The 18907-nt window shown below is 41.9% G+C and overlaps 1 protein-coding gene across 7 annotated transcripts in view; it reads left to right on the plus strand.

Annotated features, from left to right (window-relative positions):
- The window catches only part of STX17 (syntaxin 17), a 101071-nt gene extending 82298 nt beyond the window's left edge, over window positions 1–18773 (plus strand). For all 7 annotated transcript variants that reach the window (XM_065587224.1, XM_024099611.3, XM_065587222.1 and 4 more), the window contains exons 5-8: window positions 7454–7572; window positions 7653–7703; window positions 15670–15756; window positions 16484–18773. In XM_065587224.1, coding sequence (XP_065443296.1) covers window positions 7454–7572; window positions 7653–7703; window positions 15670–15756; window positions 16484–16723 — 497 coding nt within the window. In that variant the 3' untranslated portion in view covers window positions 16724–18773. The remainder of the gene's footprint in view (window positions 1–7453; window positions 7573–7652; window positions 7704–15669; window positions 15757–16483) is intronic.
- Window positions 18774–18907: the final 134 nt, after the last annotated feature.

The following is an 18907-nucleotide window of genomic DNA, read 5'->3' on the forward strand; positions in this document are numbered from 1 at the left end:
ACTTATAAAGTACTAGTAAGAAAACTGAAAGGGAAGGATGGGGGAAAAAGAAACCCAGTAATATATTTGTTCTCTTAGCTAAAAAGAACAGTGTTTTTTTACAAAACATCTTTGGTGTGAAACAAAAATACAACACTTCAGACCTAACCAGCAGCTTTGATTCAGTGACATAAAACCAGGGAGATTAGCCTGAAACATTGAACATGGTAAACAGATTAGCAAAAGATCAGTCTTTATAGGGCTAAATTTAATTTCTGTTGCAATTCCAAAGAGAGCTACATCAGGGATGAATTTGGTCATTTGATATTTTTTTTTGTTGGACTATGCCTGACGCTGGTGGCTGATGTGTATCAGTGGTGTATGCTGTTGTAGATCTCAGTCAGTACAGTAACTCCTCACTTAAAGTCGTCCCGGTTAACATTGTTTTGTTGTTAAGTTGCTGATCAATTAGGGAACATATTCATTTAAAGTTGTGCAATGTTCCACTCTTACGTTGTTTGGCTGCCTGCTTTCTCCACAACTGGCAGCCTCCCTACGCCTCTCCCCCCCCAGTGCCTCCTGCCCGTCGGCAGACCCCGCGGATCAGCGCCTTCCCCCTCCTCCCCCTGCCTCCTACCCACAGCAATCAGCTGGCTTGTGGCGTTTTGGAGGCAGGAGGGAGGGGGGAGGGGGGAGGAGCGAGGACTCGGCACGCAGGCTCCCCCTGCCTCCTGAACACAGCAAGCCAGCTGATTGTCCCGGGCAGGAGGCCGGGGGGGGGGGGCGGGGGAGGGGAGCCTGCGCCAAGTCCTCGCTCCTGCCTCCTAAACGCTGCAAGACAGCTGATTGCCCCGGGCAGGAGGGAGGGGGGAGGAGCGAGGCCTCGGCGCACCTACCCCCCCGTCCCCTGCCTCCTGCTAGCGGCAATCAGCTGGCTTGCGGCGTTTTGGAGGCAGGAGGGAGGGGGGAGGAGCCAGGACGCGTGCGAAATAAATGGGGAGGAGGTGGGGGGGAGAAGAGGCGGGTCAAGGGTGGAGTCTTGGGGGAAGGGGTGAGTGGGCGGGCTGAGGGTTGAGCCCCCCCCCCCCCCCCGGTGCTTGAAGAGTAGGGGAAGCTGCCGCTGCTGCGCAACATGCTTCTCCTAGCCTACAGCACCTTCAGCCTCCTTGCCTGCTCTATCTCCAGTGCCAGTGGGCTGTGTAGGGTAAGGCAGGGGCATCTCCCAACTATAGTACTGTACAGTATGTTTGTAAACACACAGCACATGCACACTACTCACCCCCCCCCCCCCCCCCAGCGATTCACTGTTGCTTTCTGGCCCGACGGCCCTGCTCAGGAATAGGGCTCTACACCAAGTGTTTGCGAGGCCACCAGCTGCCTGCAAAGCGGCTGCGGGTGGTGCACAGCAGAGGCCCTGCCTTGCTGTCTTGCTACAGAATAAATAATGTTTTATCTGCTGCCCCCCTTCGCTGGAGGGAGGTAAGAACACAGGGGGTGGCAGCCCGCCCCCAAAGCAAATGACAGGAATAGCGTTTCAGCACCTGCTTCGCTGTAGCAAGGAGAAGCAGTGTAGAGATGCACAGAACCTGGCCCTGCTCCCATGAAAGTCTGTGACATGCACAGGAGCTTTGCCATTCACTTTAATGTCAGCTGCATCTCTCTGCCCCGCATGCACACAGCAGGGAGGAGCACAGCCCTGCAGCAAATGTTCAGAAAGTTCAGCAAGAGGAGCAGTCGGCCAATCCACCCTCTTCCACTTTCTGACTCCACCACATCAACCAAGCTTCATACTCAGCAAAGATGAATGTAGTATTAAACTGCTTGTTTAAAATGTATATAATGCCTTTTGTCTGGCAATTTTTTTTCCCCCTGGAACCTAACCCTCCCATTTACATTAATTTTTATGGGGAAATTGGATTCGCTTAACATCGTTTCACTTAAAGTTGCATTTTTCAGGAACATAACTACAACGTTAAGTGAGGAGTTACTGTATATCCGTGGCAGAAAGCAAACAACTTTGGTCTGTTGCACCAATGTGAACTAAGTCAGAGATGCTTGGGCAATTGTGTTTTTTTTTTATTTTTGAGTATTGCTGAGGCATTAATGTGTTATATGTGCTTTTATTTAAAGCTGGGGTACTTTCCTCATTTCCCCCAAATAGATATTTAATACTGCTGTTCCGTGAAAGGAATATTTTTTTACCAAATGTGTTTGTATGTACATGTTGTACATCTGACACTCTGCAAGGGGTGGTGATTATTGGAAGGATTAGATTTTTTTGGAGAAATATTGGTAAGCATCAATTTCATTGTACATTCAAACCGATGGAAAAAATATTTCCATGGATAATCAGAATTTACAGATAGGTAAAGTATGAAAAATGCTGTTTGTAAATATCCTTAAACTATTTCTCATTGTATATTTTAACGTGACGTTGACAAATTGTGTTTTAACAGAGATGACTAAGGGGGGATATATGATAGAGGTCTATAAAATCTTGACTGATGTGGAGAAAGTGAAAAGGAAGTGTTATTGTCTCCTTCTCATAAGACAAGAACTAGGTGTCACCCAATGCAATTAATAGGCAGTAGATTTAAAACAAACAAAAGAAAGTATTTCTTCACACAATGCACTGTCAACCTGTGGAACTCTTTGCCAGAGCATCTTAATGTTGTTAAGGCCAAGACTATAACAGGATTCAAAAAAGAACTAGATAAGTTCATGGAGGATAGGTCCATCAATGGCTATTAGCCAGGATGGACAGGGATGGTGTCCCCAACCTCTTTTTGCCAGAAGCTGGGAATGGGTGACGGGATGGATCGCTTGAAGATTACCTGTTCTGTTCATTCCCTCTGAAACACCTGGCATTGGCCACTGTCAGAAGACAGGATACTGGGCTGGATGGACCTTTGGTGTGACCCAGTATGGCCATTCTTATGTAACAGTTATAAAGCTTTAACTTTTTGAATCTCAACAACTACTGTCATTAAATAATTGTACCCCACCTCCATAATTTCCTGTAACTGAAAATTTAGATTGATAAAAATAGAAAGGAAGGCTTAACAATAACCATTGATATTATCTGTTGAAATTATAAAAAAAAAAAAAATTAATTCTGCCAGGCATGGGCAAGAGACAGAGATAAGGTGGGTGAGGTAATATCTCTTATGGCACCAACTTCTGTTGGTGGAAGAAACAAGTTTTTAAGCTTCACAGAGCTCTGCCTGAGATCAAGTCTAGTATAAGCAATCAAAGTATATTTAAATAATATTAAGGTCTGAATCACAGGGAATGTAACCTTAACTGCACTGTTTTCTACTAGGCAAACATTTAAACTGTCAAGGTTGTTAGGTCCAAGATTTGCACTATTTTGAACCGCCCTTCCCCCCCAATACCGTGTATATGATGGGATATGTATATTTGCAGTTCGTAAAAGCTGTTTTTGAAAGACTCTTGTGATACATGAAGGGGAGCAGGGGGAGTAGCTCCCTTTGATGGACACCTCCAGCCAGCCAGTTAGCTGTAAAATCCTCCTTGGTCTGTTTTCTGCTTGCTTTACCTGTAAAGGGTTAACAAGCCGACTGTAAAAGAAAAGTAGTGGGCACCTGGCCAAAAGAGCCAATGGGAAGGTAGAACTTTTTAAAATTGGGAAAGAAACTTTCCCTTTGTCTGTTGTTCTCTGGGCTGCAGGGACTTGGAGCAGTAATGCTGTAAACAGCTTTAAGCCAGGTCTGATTTATAGATTATCAGTTCATACCTCGAATCTACTTATCTGGAGCCTCAGATATGTAAGTAAAATTAGGAAATGTTTAGTTAGACACTATCAGGTTTATTTCTTATTTTGCCTTGTGGATCTCCTCTGTGCTAACCCCTGATGCTTTTGTTTGCTTGTAACCTTTAAGCTCAATCCCCAAGAACAGCTATTTTGGGTGTTCAATTTTTGTAATTGTTTCTTTTAAGGTCTATCAAAAAGCCTAAGTTCCAGATATATTTTTCCCTTTTTGTTTTTAATAAAATTTACCTTTTTTAAAAAACAGGGATTAGATTTTTGGTGTTCTAAGAGGTTTGTGCCTGTTGTTGGATTAGCTGGTAGCCACGGCTAATTTCCTTTTTCTTTCGCAGCTCTTCCCCAGGCTTGAGGGCACCCCACAGGGAGGAATTCCCAAGTGCTCTTTCCTGGGTTCAAAGAGGATCTTTTGCATTTGGGTGGTGGCAGGGTTTACCAAGCCAAGGTCAGAGAAAAAGCTGTAACCTTGGGAGTTTAATACAAGCCTGGAGTGGCAAGTATTAATTTTTAACATCCTTGCGGGCCTCCACTTCCTGCACTCGGAGTGACAGAGTGGGGATTCAGCCTTGACAACTCTTATTTCAGTGACGGTTGCCTTCAGGATGGAATAATTTAAATCACCAAGCAGCAAACTTTAATTTAAATAATTGATTGTTTTGGATGTGTACGTTTTAGTTATTTGCCTAATGAAGGGTTTATTCTCATTGGTTGATAACCATTTTTAAACATTCTGATTTGTAACCAAACATAGCCTTTACGCAAAATTGGTTAATTTTTTGCACACCAGCAGGACACACCATATCTGCACACATTAAAGCAATTCTATAGTTTTCCATACACCTAGTCAGCTTCTTAATTTTGAAATTTTTTTAATGTTAGAAAATATTGAGAGACATGTTTCTTATATACTGGGCAATACATTTTTATTGGGGATTCACGTCAAGCTGCATTTGGATGGAAATTGGAATTCAATTAAAATGTACATTTTAAAATTGTTTTTATGAGTTAAATAAAACCACCTTAAAAGTGTTGGATACATAAGAAAAAAAGTTTATTAAAACACGTTTTGCATGTAAAACTATCTGATTTATCAAAGGAAGTTTGAACTGTAGTTGATGAATTGACAGATTGTTTCTGGTCACCATAGGCCAGATTTTCAAATGTATTTGGGTGTCTAAATAACAGATAGGCACCTAATCTATTCACAGACTTTCAAAAATCTCATTAGGCCCCTAACTACCATTGAAATCAGTGGGCCTTGAAAGCAATAGGAGTCAGGTGCCTCACCTACCTAGGTATTTTTGAAAATCTGACTAGACCTAGCTGCATCTTTTGGTACCTAAATACCTTTGAAAATCTGGCCCCATGTCCTTCATCTCCCACCTGGTTTTTATTCATAGAACGGAAGAGGAAAACAAGCCTTCCTGCTTTTTCAACTCCCTATTCATTTCTCAGTTTTGAATGAACTAGTCCAAAGGAAGATAATTTTCTTTGTGCACCTGCTACCAAAATTGAAACCAAAAATGATTGAGGCAAAAGCTTTTCTGCACAACAGAAACTGGAAGTACTTACACGTTTGGAAAAAAGTAAATAACGTGCTCCATTGTAAAGAGTGAAAATAATATAGATTCTTAATGCAGCACATGCCCTCATGACATATTTATAAACCTTGAGTTGACCTCAAAAGTTGGTGGTTTCGTCCTGATTCTGTAGATAATTAAAAAAGCAACACCCTTTAACTCATTCAAATCTGAGGAAGGCTCATTGATAGAACATACTTTTTTTTTAAATTTAAATTAGTACATGTAGGTTCTCCTAATTTAAAATTAAATTTCAAATAGGTTTATTGTTTAAAATCATGTAAATAAAAGACAGTCAGCAAAAATCTAATTAAAATAAAAGATCTGATTTCTAATTTTTTACAAACAACCCCCCCCCCCCCAGTTTTTATATTATATTATTGTAGTACCTAGTGGTCTCAGCCAAGTCAGAACTTCATTGTACTAGGTGCTCTGCAAAATATAGTAAATGGCAGTCCATGCCTGAGGAGCTATGGGAAAGGCATGTAATCAATAAGGCTGCTGTATCTAACTGTTCTTTAATGTGGGGAAGGAAGAGAGAGTGCTTTAAGGCTTCCAGAGCAATATGCATGTTAATCAGAATGTAAATAAACTGCCTCCATCTTCATTTAATCGCTGATATTTCTCTTTAATCCTTCAAAAGCAAGAAAATTTAGGGTTTAAAATTGACACTTCACCCCTTCCAATATGTCTTGATATTATTGCAGAGGTGTCTGAAGCAGATAATATGGCAGAGCTAGTCATCTTACAGATCTTGGGAGCCCGTATTTATTGTTTGACGTGTATTTGTTGGAGATTTTTATTACACCACAGAAATTCTTCTACTGTACAGTGCGCTATTTCAGACGTGCCACACAAGTTGTATGGTTAGGGAAACTGTGACCAAAAGGTTAAATGGCTTGATTTTTTTCAGAAGAGCTGGTCATTCACAACTCCAGCTAAAGCCAATGAGAATTTGGTGATCACAATCTTTGAAAAATTGGGCCCTAAGTGACTTTCCCATGGCCACAAAGGTATCCAGTGTTGGATCCCAGCCTGCTTCTTAGCTTCCTACCTTGTGCTCAGATCACTAGGCTATGCCTCCTCCTAAATCTAAGTATCAATTTAGTTTTATTTCCACAGTTACACTATATAAAAGACTTAATATGGAATTATTGAGAGAAGGGTAAAAACCTTAACATTAGGGGAATAAAAGAACTAGAGTTCACTATTATCATTGCTTTGAATAAAACCTGAATTTGTTATGAAGGTTTTGGAAGCATATCTTGTTCAGTCGTTGTATCGCTTACAAAGTACCGTTGACATAAAAGAAATGCACAAGGTTCTGGTCAATTACTTTACTTTATAAAGTGACCTTTCTAGCTGTTCCTTGCAATACCATCCCATGTCTCCCTCTGCCCCACATCTGTGTTCCTTTGTATGTGTGTGTGTATATGGAGAGGAAAGGCAATATCTGTATTTGAGGATCCCTCTTCCATACTTTCAACCTTTTAAAAGCCATTGTTATGACCATGGTGCTGTTATCTACCTGGTCTTAGGGTTTAGAATTGAGCAACACTCTACTACTCTCTTATTAGCATTAGCAGGGTTTTATTGCTCTTCTTCTGCAGCAGCCATCCTTTCCTAGTTCCTGCTGGCTCAGAGTGGGAAAGATGGACTAGAAATGGTGCACTTAACCATAACTATGTGAACCATCGCTCTGATTTCATGAATTATTTGTTTATATCTATCATATATAAATAAAAAGTGCTTATCCCAGGCTTTAGATTCTTTTGCTAAGTTTTAAAATACACAATCCATACAAAATTAATTAAACCTGAATTAAGCAGTATAATTTGATAATTGTTTTCAGAACAAATCTGGAGAGTGTGTCTGTTCTAAGAAATTTAATATTTTGGGGGGCGGGGGGAGAACAATTTTTTAAATAAGATCTGTGGTGTTCAGAATAGAACTTTGCTTGTATAAACTTTTTAGGGCTATTGTCTGGCTTGAATTGGGTCAGTTGTCATGTTATCCTCAAGTAATATTAAGATCTGGGAAGACAAATTTTTTGCAGCCTGTTTTCTAATTGAATACATGCATTTATAAATATCATGTTTTCACTCAGAGCCTTTGTATAACACTGGAGCTGTGGACAGTTCTCAGAGTTTTATCCAGATGTACTCCCCACTCCCTGAAATTCCTCACGATGAAAATGCTGCTGAATCATGGGAAACTTTAGAAGAGGTACATTGGAGCTCCCTTATATTACCATTTAAGTTCATTTTCTTTAAGCAAATACATAAGAAATCATTTTTTATTTGTAGGACTTGATTCAACTCAGCCAGCTGGTGACTGACTTCTCTTTACTAGTCAATGTAAGTATTAATCTAAAACTCTAGATAAAGAATTGATAAAGACAAAGTCTGGGGGACTGGGTGGCTCAAATAATTCACTGCTCTACAGCCAAAATGCTTCTGAAATAAATGTAGTCAAACTTTACTAATTCTGGGTCACTGAGAACGAAAATGATGCTTCAAATTGTTGATTGGCTCTAGTTTTCAAGATATGCTATTGGGTCAGTATATACGACCCTTGATTTGGGAATGGCGGAGGATAAGTGAGTTATAAAGGGAAGGGATCTCAATTTAAACCAGAAATGACTAAAATACATCTTTGACTGGATCTATGAATAAATCTATGACTGGGTTTGGACAGTACTTGCTTTTTAGCCAAAACAATGAATGATGTAATCTGAAGCTGGTATTGCGTCATACATGATATGAATTGCATCATGTTATTCCTAGAAGTCATGGATGATGCAATCATAACGAAGCTTACATCACTCTGCTGAACAAATTGCCCTAAATCAGCTCTAGAAATCATACAGTGTTGTGCTCTCTTATTTGTCAGTGTTTAATTTTGCAAAGGGACACATTTCTGTTTAGCCAAAGTGAGCAGAGATGCCTCGTGCTTGTGTGAACAGTGCAGATAACTTCTGCTATGTTTGTAGTGAAGTGACTTTTGCATCACAAAAGCGCAGTATAACCACTATGGTTAAGAAAGCCTATCACCTTTATTTTGGCTGCAAAATTGGAGATCAGGACAAGAGGTGGGCCCCACACATATGCTGCAACACTTGTGCAACAAATCTTCGCCAGTGGTTGAACAGGAAAAGGAAATCTATGCCTTTTGCAGTGCCAATGATTTGCAGAGAGCCAACAGATCATACCAGCAATTGTTACTTCTGCATGGTGCCTCCAGCTGGGAACGGTGTGTCAAAGAAGAAAAAGTGGACTGTGCATTATCCAAACATTCCATCAGCTATACGCCCAGTACCCCACGGAGAAGGACTGCTGGTTCCTGATGCACCAGAATCATTCTCACTTGAGTCAGACGAGGAAGAGGATGAAACTTCTGGTCCTGAACCATCAATGTCACAGGACCCACATTTTCTCCCATCCTCCTCCTCTGAACCACATCTCGTAACACAAGGTGAACTGAATGACCTTGTCAGGGATTTGGAACTACCCAAGAGTAAGGCAGAGCTGTTGGGCTCCAGACTACAGCAGTGGAATCTCCTGACAGGTGATTTTAGGGTTTCCATGTTCCGTGACCGTCAAAAGGATCTTCTCCCATTCTTCTTCCTGGAAGGTGATCTTGTAGCCTGCAATAACATCGATGGTGTGATGGCAGCCCTCAACATCGTTCATGATCCAGATGAGTGGAGACTGTTCATTGATTCATCGAAGACGAGTTTTAAAGCTGTTTTACTGCATAATGGCAATGTTTTGCCATCAATTCCAGTTGGTCATGCAGTCCATATGAAGGAAACCTATGACAACATGAAACAACTTTTGAGATGAATAAACTATGACCAACATCAGTGGCAGCTTTGTGGCGATTTGAAGGTTGTTGCTCTCTTGCTTGGTCTGCAGACTGGATACACAAAGTACTGCTGTTTTCTCTGCGAATGGGATAGTTGTGCAAGAGATTCCCACTACATCAAGAAAGATTGGCCACTCCGACAGTCATTGGAGCCTGGGAGGAGAAGTGTTCAGCATCCACCACTTGTTGAATCAAGGAAGATTTTGTTACCACCCTTACACATCAAGCTGGGTCTGATGAAGAACTTTGTCAAGGCCATTGACAAAACACAAGCAGCTTTCAAGTACCTCCGTGGAAAATTTCCAAGGTTAAGTGAAGCTAAGATAAAGGAAGGTGTCTTTGTTGGTCCTCAGATTCGTGAACTTCTTTGAGATGATGCATTTGACCATGCACTGCGTGGCAAGGAAAAGACGGCATGGAAAGCCTTCCAGTTAGTGGCAATAAATTTTCTTGGAAACAACAAGGCAGACAACTACAGGTTGTTGGTGGAAAACCTCCTCAAGGCATACAAAAGCCTTGGTTGCAACATGTCACTAAAGATACATTTTTTGCACTCTCATCTAGATTTTTTTCCACCGAACTGCGGAGCAGTGAACGACGAGCACGGCGAGTGATTTCACCAGGACATTGCAACAATGGAGAAACGCTGTCAGGGCAAATGGAGCCCATCAATGCTTGCAGACTATTGCTGGACAGTGACAAGAGATGCTCCATTTAATAAATATAAGAGACAAGCCAAGAAGCGCCGAGTAGACACTGAATAGGACTAAACTATGTACATAATAGTTTTTTGCCTTTTGTTTCATAATAAATTTTATTTATATAACCCTTTTGCTGATTTTTAAAGTGTTACATAAACAGGACAGGTGAAATATATCATGTAAAGCAACCATAAACACATGAAAAGATCTAGCTTTACAATTTATGATTTAAACTCTATCTACACAATATACATAGACATAAAATGTAAAAACTTAAATGGCTACTGTTTCTAAGATAATCAGTTGTTTTAATTGTCATGTTTGAATTCAGCACATCAAAATACATAATAAATAGCACATTTTATCTCTGAAGCAGACGACTTCTCAAAAATTGTAGGCCAGTGTAATTGGTAAAGAGGTGAAGACTTCTGTCACTGATTTGAAGTCAGACTAAGTTGCTACAATTTAATGGCTATTCAGCAGCCTAATATGAAATTGTCTCAGCCCACTTATTAGGGCACAGAAGTCGTATCACATTTTGCCCCTGTTAGTAGCTTCAGGAAAATGCCAGTGACTGAATGGAGTCATAGAATGGTCCTTCCTAATCAAGTTTTCAAGGCTGTGAGGGAAGTTTGCACTGTTGATGTCTGTGCTGTATCTCATGTATGGATAAATACTGTAGAGAACTCACGTTTCCAAGTCTGTCTATCTGGCACTTACCATCATTCTTAAATAGTATATATACATATGCGCACACATCCTTATGCATTTCACTAAACTATAGGCGTGTGGGGGAGATAACAGTACAAAAGCTAGACCCAACCTCTTGGGATTGGTCCTGCATTCCTTTTACATCTAAACTCCCACTAAAGTCAGATTCCCCCTTTTTTTGAAATCTAGATTTAAGAATAACCTTTGAAGAAAAAGAAGAAGAATAAAAATCAGTAGTGTGAGGATCAGGCCCCTGAGGTCAATAGATAAAACTTCCATTTTGTTAAGTGAGGAACAGGAACATGTGCTAATTGATTGGTGCTAAATGACCTTTAATCATCTAAGCTATTAATAACAGGGGTAAGGAATTTGCTTTACTATCCGCTGTCTATCTTGACAGTGACCATTTAAGAATGTTGTCATGTTACACTGCATTACTGTATTGAAAGCCCTCATGAGGTTTTCAGGATAAAGATTTACATTAAATTCTCGAGGAGTGAGTTTTAAGGAGGGCCCCCTCTTTACCCTTGGTTTCCAAGCACCATGTTGCAGCAATTAGGAGCATTCAATAGCACTGGCTTAACATGCTTAATTGCCTCACCATGAGGAGGTCTGTGAAGCTTGCTGAGGAATAACAGACACTAATGCTATTCTCTCTGTGTATCAACAGCTTCCATGCTGCATGCATCTTGACCATTGAGCCCTGTTGATTCTGATCCTTTCTAGGCAATTTTTCTTTGTATCTTGATTCTCCTTACTTCAAAGAAACTACTGGTAGCTGATCCATAGTCTTTAATTTTTGCCAACACAGAAGCTGCTGATAGGGATAGTTTTCAATCCAAATTCCTTTGTCAGGTTCCCTTTGCATCATACTAACCATTAGAGAGTGTGAACATTAGACCAGGAAGTACAACAGTTTTCCTACTGGGTTTCCACACATTCTCAGCATTTCAGGTTGTGATGAGAAGGACAAGAGAGACTCCACTGAACAAGATTTGTGTTTTTGCTTACTTAGTCAGAACTTCAGGAAAGGATCTGAAGTTTCACCCACATTCCACCACAACATCTCATAGAAGAGAAGAATGAAACTCTGTATGCGCACAAATGTGCCATCTATTCTATCTTCCCCCTGCTTTATGATAGATTGTGTATACACAGAAATTGTACTGATTTAATTTACATGGTTTTAGAAATTGCTTGGTTAAATTGGTTCAACTCCCTTATGAGGATGCTTTAAATTGGTTTGAGAGTCTTATAACAATTTAGGTTAAGTCAGTAATGCATCGTTAATGGTCAGTATCTCTTTCCATTTGGCTGTATGTGTAAAAACACGTGGGTGGAAAGCCCTCCAAACATGGCACCCTAGTCAGTTATCAGTGGTTAAAAGTATTGTTATTGGGTGCACATCTCAATACACAGGGGTTTTTTTAAGTGGAAAATTATGCACTGCTCATGCATAATATGGGCCTGACCTCTATACAGTGACTTCAGTGGAGGTTAGCGCACTCAGCACCTTTGGAGGATTGATACCTATAGGATTTTCAGACATTTAGACTGTGACTTCATTATTTCTAAACTAGGACTTGAGCCATAACAGTGCATATGTGATGCTGTGATATTTTCTGGGAAAGCAGTCAAAGTAAAAGAAACAAGGTGGGAGATGGAGAGAGAGCAGGAGGAGGTGGAGACAGAACACCATCTTCTCAGAACTGTTGTTGCTCTTCTGTTAAAAGTGGCAGAGAAATATGAACCCTGAGTTTGTGTGCCTGAGATACTGCTGTAAAATGAAATACATATTGACAGTACCTTGCTGTTCTATTCTGTGTTCCATCCAAGGATCTCAAAGCACTTGAAGAGAAAGTATTATCTCTATTCCTTTAAACAAGGAAACTGAGCCCTGGTCTACACTACGAATTTAGGTCGAATTTAGCAGCATTAGATCGATTTAACCCTGCACCTGTCCACACGATGAAGCCATTTTTGTCGACTTAAAGGGCTCTTAAAATTGATTTCTGTACTCTTCCCCGACGAGGGGATTAGCGCTGAAATTGACCCTGCTGGGTCGAATTTGGGGTAGTGTGGACGCAATTTGGCGGTATTGGCCTCTGGGAGCTATCCCAGAGTGCTCCATTGTGACCGCTCTGGTCAGCACTCTCAACTCAGATGCACTAGTCAGGTATACAGGAAAAGCCCTTTTGAATTTCATTTCCTGTTTGGCCAGTGTGGCGAGCTGATCAGCACAGGTGACCATGCAGAGCTCATCTGCACAGGTGACCATGGAGTCCCAGAATAGCAAAAGAGCTCCAGCGTGAACTGAACGGGAGGTACTGCATCTGATTGCTGTATGGGGAGACCAATCCGTGCTATCCGAACTCCGTTCCAAAAGACGAAATGCCGGAATATTTGAAAAAATCTCCAAGGGCATGAAGGACAGAGGTTATAACAGGGACCGGCAGCAGTGCCGCGTGAAACTTAAGGAGCTCAGGCAAGCCTACCAGAGAGGCAAATGGCCAGTCCGGGTCAGAGCCCCAGACATGTGCCGCTTCTATGATGAGCTGCATGCCATTCTAGGGGCTGCCCTTCCAACTACCCCACCCCTGTGCTTCCCTCCTTCCCCACCCCTCCTGGGCTACCTTGGCAGTTATCCCCCCATTTGTGTGACGAATTAATAAAGAATGCATGAATTTGAAACAATGACTTTATTGCCTCTGGAAGCGGAGATCAAAGGGGGGAGGGGAGGGCGGTTGGCTTACAGGGAAGTAGAGTGAACCAAGAGGGGCGGGTTTTCATCAAGGAGAAACAAAGAGAATTTTCACACCGTAGCCAGGCCAGTCATGAAATTGGTTTTCAAAGCTTCTCTGATGCACAGCGCGCCCTGCTGTGCTCTTCTAACTGCCCTGGTGTCTAGCTGCACGTAATCAGCGGCCAGGAGATTTTCTTCAACCTCCCACCCCATCATAAACGTCTCCCCCTTACTCTCACAGATATTGTGGAGCACACAGCAAGCAGTAATAACGATGGGAATATTGCTTTTGCTGAGGTCTAACCGAGTCAGTAAACTGCGCCAGCGAGCTTTTAAATGTCCAAAGGCACATTCTACCACCATTCTGCACTTGCTCAGCCTATAGTTGAACTGCTCCTTACTACTGTCCCGGCTTCATGAGCCATGGGAGCAAGGGGTAGGCTGGGGCAGGTGCGACCGCGCGGTGCTACCGACTGGGAGAGCAGCCTGAGGCAGAAGCTTCCAGCTGGCACGATATTCCAGGCAGGACTGAATCTCCATTAGATGAAACTGAAAGAAGAGAATGACCTGGAGCCATTCCCATTTTTGTCCAGGCGCCCCCGACCAACCTCACCGAGGCCGGCCAGCAGCACCGGGGTCTGCCCAAGCACCCCCGACCAACCTAACCGAGGTTGGCCAGGAGCACACATGGGACGACGATGACGGCTAGCAGTCGTATTGCACCGTCTGCCGTCCGCAAGGCAAGGGGATGCTGCTGTGTAGCACTGCAATACCGCGTCTGCTAGCAGCACCCAGGAGACAAACGGTGACAATGAGCTGAGTGGGTTCCATGCTTGCCATGGTATGTTGTCTGCACAGGTAACCCAGGAAAAAAGGCGAGAAACGATTTTTTGCCTTTGCTTTCACGGAGGGAGGGGGGCCTGACGACATGTACCCAGAACCACCCGCGACAATGTTTTTGCCTCATCGGGCATTGGGAGCTCAACCCAGAATTCCAAGAGACTGCAGGAACTGTGGGATAGCTACCACAGTGCAATGCTCCGAAAGTCGACGCTAGCCTCGGTACTGTGGACGCACTCCGCCAACTTAATGCGCTTGGTGGGGACACACACAATCGACTGTATCAAATAGATTTCTAAAAAATCGACTTCTATTAAATTAATTTCATTTTAAATAAATTAGTTTCCCAGGTCTCAAAGTCTGTGGCAGAGCTTGGACTATAAACTCAGCGCCTGATTCCCACTTAATCACAAGACCATCAATTCCCATTATACACATGGCTTATTATGTGAATTATGTCATATGTTGTAAGAATCTACCCATTCCTGTAACTGCTGTTTAGTTAAACTGTAATTAAGAAAAATGCATTTCTGTAGCGTCTAGTACTCCGGAGGCTGGAAAGGCATGGGTGTTTGCCACAGACATTCATTACACCACGTCTGACAGAACTGGGCTCAGCCATTGTGCTAGAAAGAGTGAAACAAAGCTTGTTCTGAGCAGAGATCTTAAATTCAGAACATTTTAAACTGTATGCTGGACAGCCCATTGTGCTTTGTGACGGAATGAGGCTGGGGTCCTGCTGCGGTTTACAAATGAGGGGAAGAAGTATCTCATTTCCAAATAGCAGCTGAGGGAAGCTGCTCACCGAAAGCTCAAGGGGGCTCGCAGTAAGACTGTGACTGACTGGGGAAAGTGGAGAATTTTTGCATAAGTTAAACAAACATAAAGCATAGGATGGATGTGCAATTTCAGTGTATTTTCAGCATAGTCGTGAGATTAGATCTGTAGGGTTACGTTATCGTAAGATAGTTTCATAGGTAAAACATGGCTTTTGGGATTTCTTTAATCCATCAATGAAATGTTGTGTGTCATACAATGTGTGCCTGCCTTGTATCCTCTCTTATTAGAAAAGGAATTGTTTTGAGTATGAAACTCGGCATGAAGAATAAATGCTTGTTTGGATTTATTGGATTTTTCCCTGAGATGCAAATTCATCCATTCATATAACAGTAGATTAAATAAGAATACATTTTCGTTTGCTCTTTCTTTAACCGTATCAATACTCTGTATAATAGCACTCCATTTTATTACCTAATAGTTAAATTCCTTTTTGTAAGTGGTTTTGTACTTTCAGCTTGGTTTATCAGATGCTATTAATGAACTACCATTAAGGCTGCAAGGCTACAGTGTGTAGCAGATGAAAGCTGCTGTGGGGCCCTGATTACAGGCATTAAAATAGTGTGTATTGGCTTACTGCTGCTTCCCAGCAGGTAACCTCACTCATAATTCCTTTGCATCTAGTCTCAGCAGGAGAAGATTGACAGGATTGAAGACCATGTCAACAGTGCTGCTGTGAATGTTGAAGAGGGAACCAAAAACTTGGGGAAGGTAGGGCTCTATTCCCGCTGGTGAATCAATGGTACTCTGCCTCCCAGCAATCTTCTGTATTAACCCAATTGATCTGCCGTCTTTAATGCTGAGGGAACCAGCAATTAAGGAAATAAGGAAGAAATGACACATAGGTAGTGAAAAAAAATCAATCTCTTGTAATGTTCTATTACATCCAGTCTGCCAGAAAATAATTTCTCTGGCCTAAAGCCTCATTATAAGGTTGTTCTGCTGCTTCTTTCAATGGAATACCTGCAAAAACAGGCAGCAGAGTGTTAAATGATTGGCTCATAAGAGTCAAATGAGTGTGAAATGAAAGGATACCTGGGACACATGCTGCTGTGATACTAAACCACATTTATATCACTAATAGTTGTTGTTAACCCACAAATATAGCATCGGCATGTTACTGGAAAGTTTCTGGGCAGATTACAATTCTTACATTTGTTTTAATTATGTAGGCCAGACAGTGGAATATTATATTGCAAATATTATCAACCAATAGCAATGATCTGTTTTCCTACTACACACATGGGATAGCTCAAGTTTGAAGCAGTTATGGCACATTCTCTCTTACTGTGGAATAGTGTATTTTTTAAAAAAATGTAATTTGTAAGGTTTATTTATGAACCGAGAATTAGGGGTGTATTGCCAAGAGTAATGAGGGGAAAATGCACATCACCACAGGTGTGTTCTAAACAGATTTTTTTTTTTTTTTTTTTTACAGGCTGCAAAATATAAGCTGGCAGCTTTGCCTGTGGCAGGTGCACTCATCGGTGGAGTGGTGGGGGGTCCTATTGGTCTCCTCGCAGGCTTCAAAGTGGCAGGAATTGCAGCTGCACTTGGTGGTGGGGTATTGGGCTTCACAGGTGGAAAATTGATACAGAGAAGAAAACAGAAAATGATTGAGGAGCTCTCTTCCAGCTGTCCAGACCTCCCTAGCCAAAGTGACAAAAAATCCAGCTGAAGTAAGATTTCATTATGACTGGGACTGGAAGTAATAGTTCCAGTGATGACGACAGATATGCAATCTTCACTTTGAACATAAGTCTGTTGAGCGGTGAAGTGGGAGGTGAGATAAGTACTGTCAGTCCTGTAATTTTGAAAGCCGTAAGAATACGTTTTCATCATAAAGAAATATGCAGCCCTAATGAATAATGGGTTGTGTGCCAGACTCACCCCTTATTTTGTATGATGATACTGAAGTGGGTTTAGTTGAGAATCCAGAACAAATAATGAAAGGCTTTGGAGCATTTTTACTAGAAAAACTGAGGGGCCCTAAGGTTTGGAGCACTTTTATTAAGTGATTTCAAAGCTTAGTACTCCTCTCCCTCTTTTAAACTTCACAATTTGGTTCTGGTCAAATGTTAAAAATGACCTGGTTTTATTCTTCATTTGTTTGTATGCCCAAGCCCCCATACAGTCTGGTGTGGCTGTCTTTGCTTGCCTAAACAGATGCACAGGCTGGCAACGGGGCCTGAGGGTTAAGGTTAAATCGCATTGTTTCAGCTGTGGTGAAAGCTTAAGTAAACCCAGCATCTGCTTGCATTATCAAACTAAACCAAAGTAGTGGCGCTGCTCCCCTCCCTTTCTAGAGCACAAAATTCACTCTGCTCTTTTTAAAGAAAAGTTATTTTTTCTATCTTTCTTTTTTATCCATGTCTTCCAAATCCAGCTGTTTTTTCCCCCCCCCCAAATCCAGGCCCTTCTCTCCCTCTTCAAACAGCCAAAAAACAAAAAAAACCCACACTCCGGGGGATTGCTTGTGCTAGGAGAGGTAGCATTCCTTGACTGTTCTCCTCCCAGCCTGGCTTTGAAAGCTGCTTTGTGGGGTTAATCCCCCCCCCTCCCCCCCACCGCCGCCTGTTTAAGAAGCACCTTGCTCAGGTGCTCTTCTCCCTTTTTCCTCCATGTCTTGTTCACAGCCTGCCTCCATCAAAACAGTGGTGGGACAGGACAGACGATCATTCAGCAAAGACACTGGCTGCTGTTTATAGCAATGTCAACTCCTCAGTCCTTTATTCCCATTCCACCTATTCAGCGAGGCTGTAGTGGGGATTTAGTGTCACTTTGTGACACAACCATCACATCTGGAAGACAAAGGACTGTGAAGCTGGCAATCCTGATGAACTCACCAGTAATTTGTCAAGTGGTGCCATCATTCGGTGACCTGATCAGTTTCAGTAATGTTGATGTAGTTCAGATGTGGGGGGTTCACCTAATGCTTATGTATGGACTGGTCAGGTATGCTTCTTGCTCTCTCCAGCCACAGAGCTGTTTAGTTCTTTCTTCAGTTTCCACTGGATCACTTCTGCCAGGCTCTGTTCTTTATTCTTAGTAGACTTTTAGCTCAGCATAGCATTCCTCCAGGACTCAAGGTCTGCTGGTGTTCTCCATAGCATTCTTGCTCACAGCTGCCAATATGGGTAGTTAGCTCTTTTCCTAGCCTGTGATACTGTCTTCCCCTGGAGAGCTGCTGTTCATTTATCCTGTTTGCTTGATTTTCACTAAGACCTCTCTGCACCTCCCATCTTTAAATATATGGCTTTTAACAAGTTTTTAATTTCACCCAACCCTGGATAGTCAATAGTGGTAATCTGTGTTTGCCATCCCCATTCCAGCACTGCTGTTAGAGCCTTGTGGGAAAACACAAGCTATGCTGTTGCTTCTTTAAGATCTCCAGTGGTCTCATTTTCCTGAGACCTGTTTGACTGTACAAAATAAACCTCTAAAAAATGGTTACTTAAGTGGAGTTTTATTACACAATGTGGTTCGGTGTTCCATAGCCCAGCAGGGAATTGCCACTGCATCACATTTAACAACAACAAAAATGGAGCTCCGCTTAACCCAGGATTTGGCACAGTCTGTGGAAATAATTGTCTTCTAATGGTGGGATTATGGGTTTTGGTGCCTAAATATTGTAAGCAACTGTTTGTTTGAGCACAAGTTTCCTGTATAGGGTATTTCTTAATTACATAATTTATTAATTACATGTAAAATAAAAATGTGAACCCAAATGTGCAGCTGTTCAGATGTCTGTTAAGTAAGACTTTGCTTCCCTGAGCCTGTGTGTACAAGGATGGTTTTCACAAGTAATCACTAAAATATAAATTGACAAAACTGCATAGTAGAAGCTAAAGTGCCTACATTT

The sequence above is a fragment of the Chrysemys picta genome, chromosome 2 (genome assembly GCF_011386835.1).
Source record: "Chrysemys picta bellii isolate R12L10 chromosome 2, ASM1138683v2, whole genome shotgun sequence".
Classification (NCBI taxonomy): Eukaryota; Metazoa; Chordata; order Testudines; family Emydidae; genus Chrysemys; species Chrysemys picta.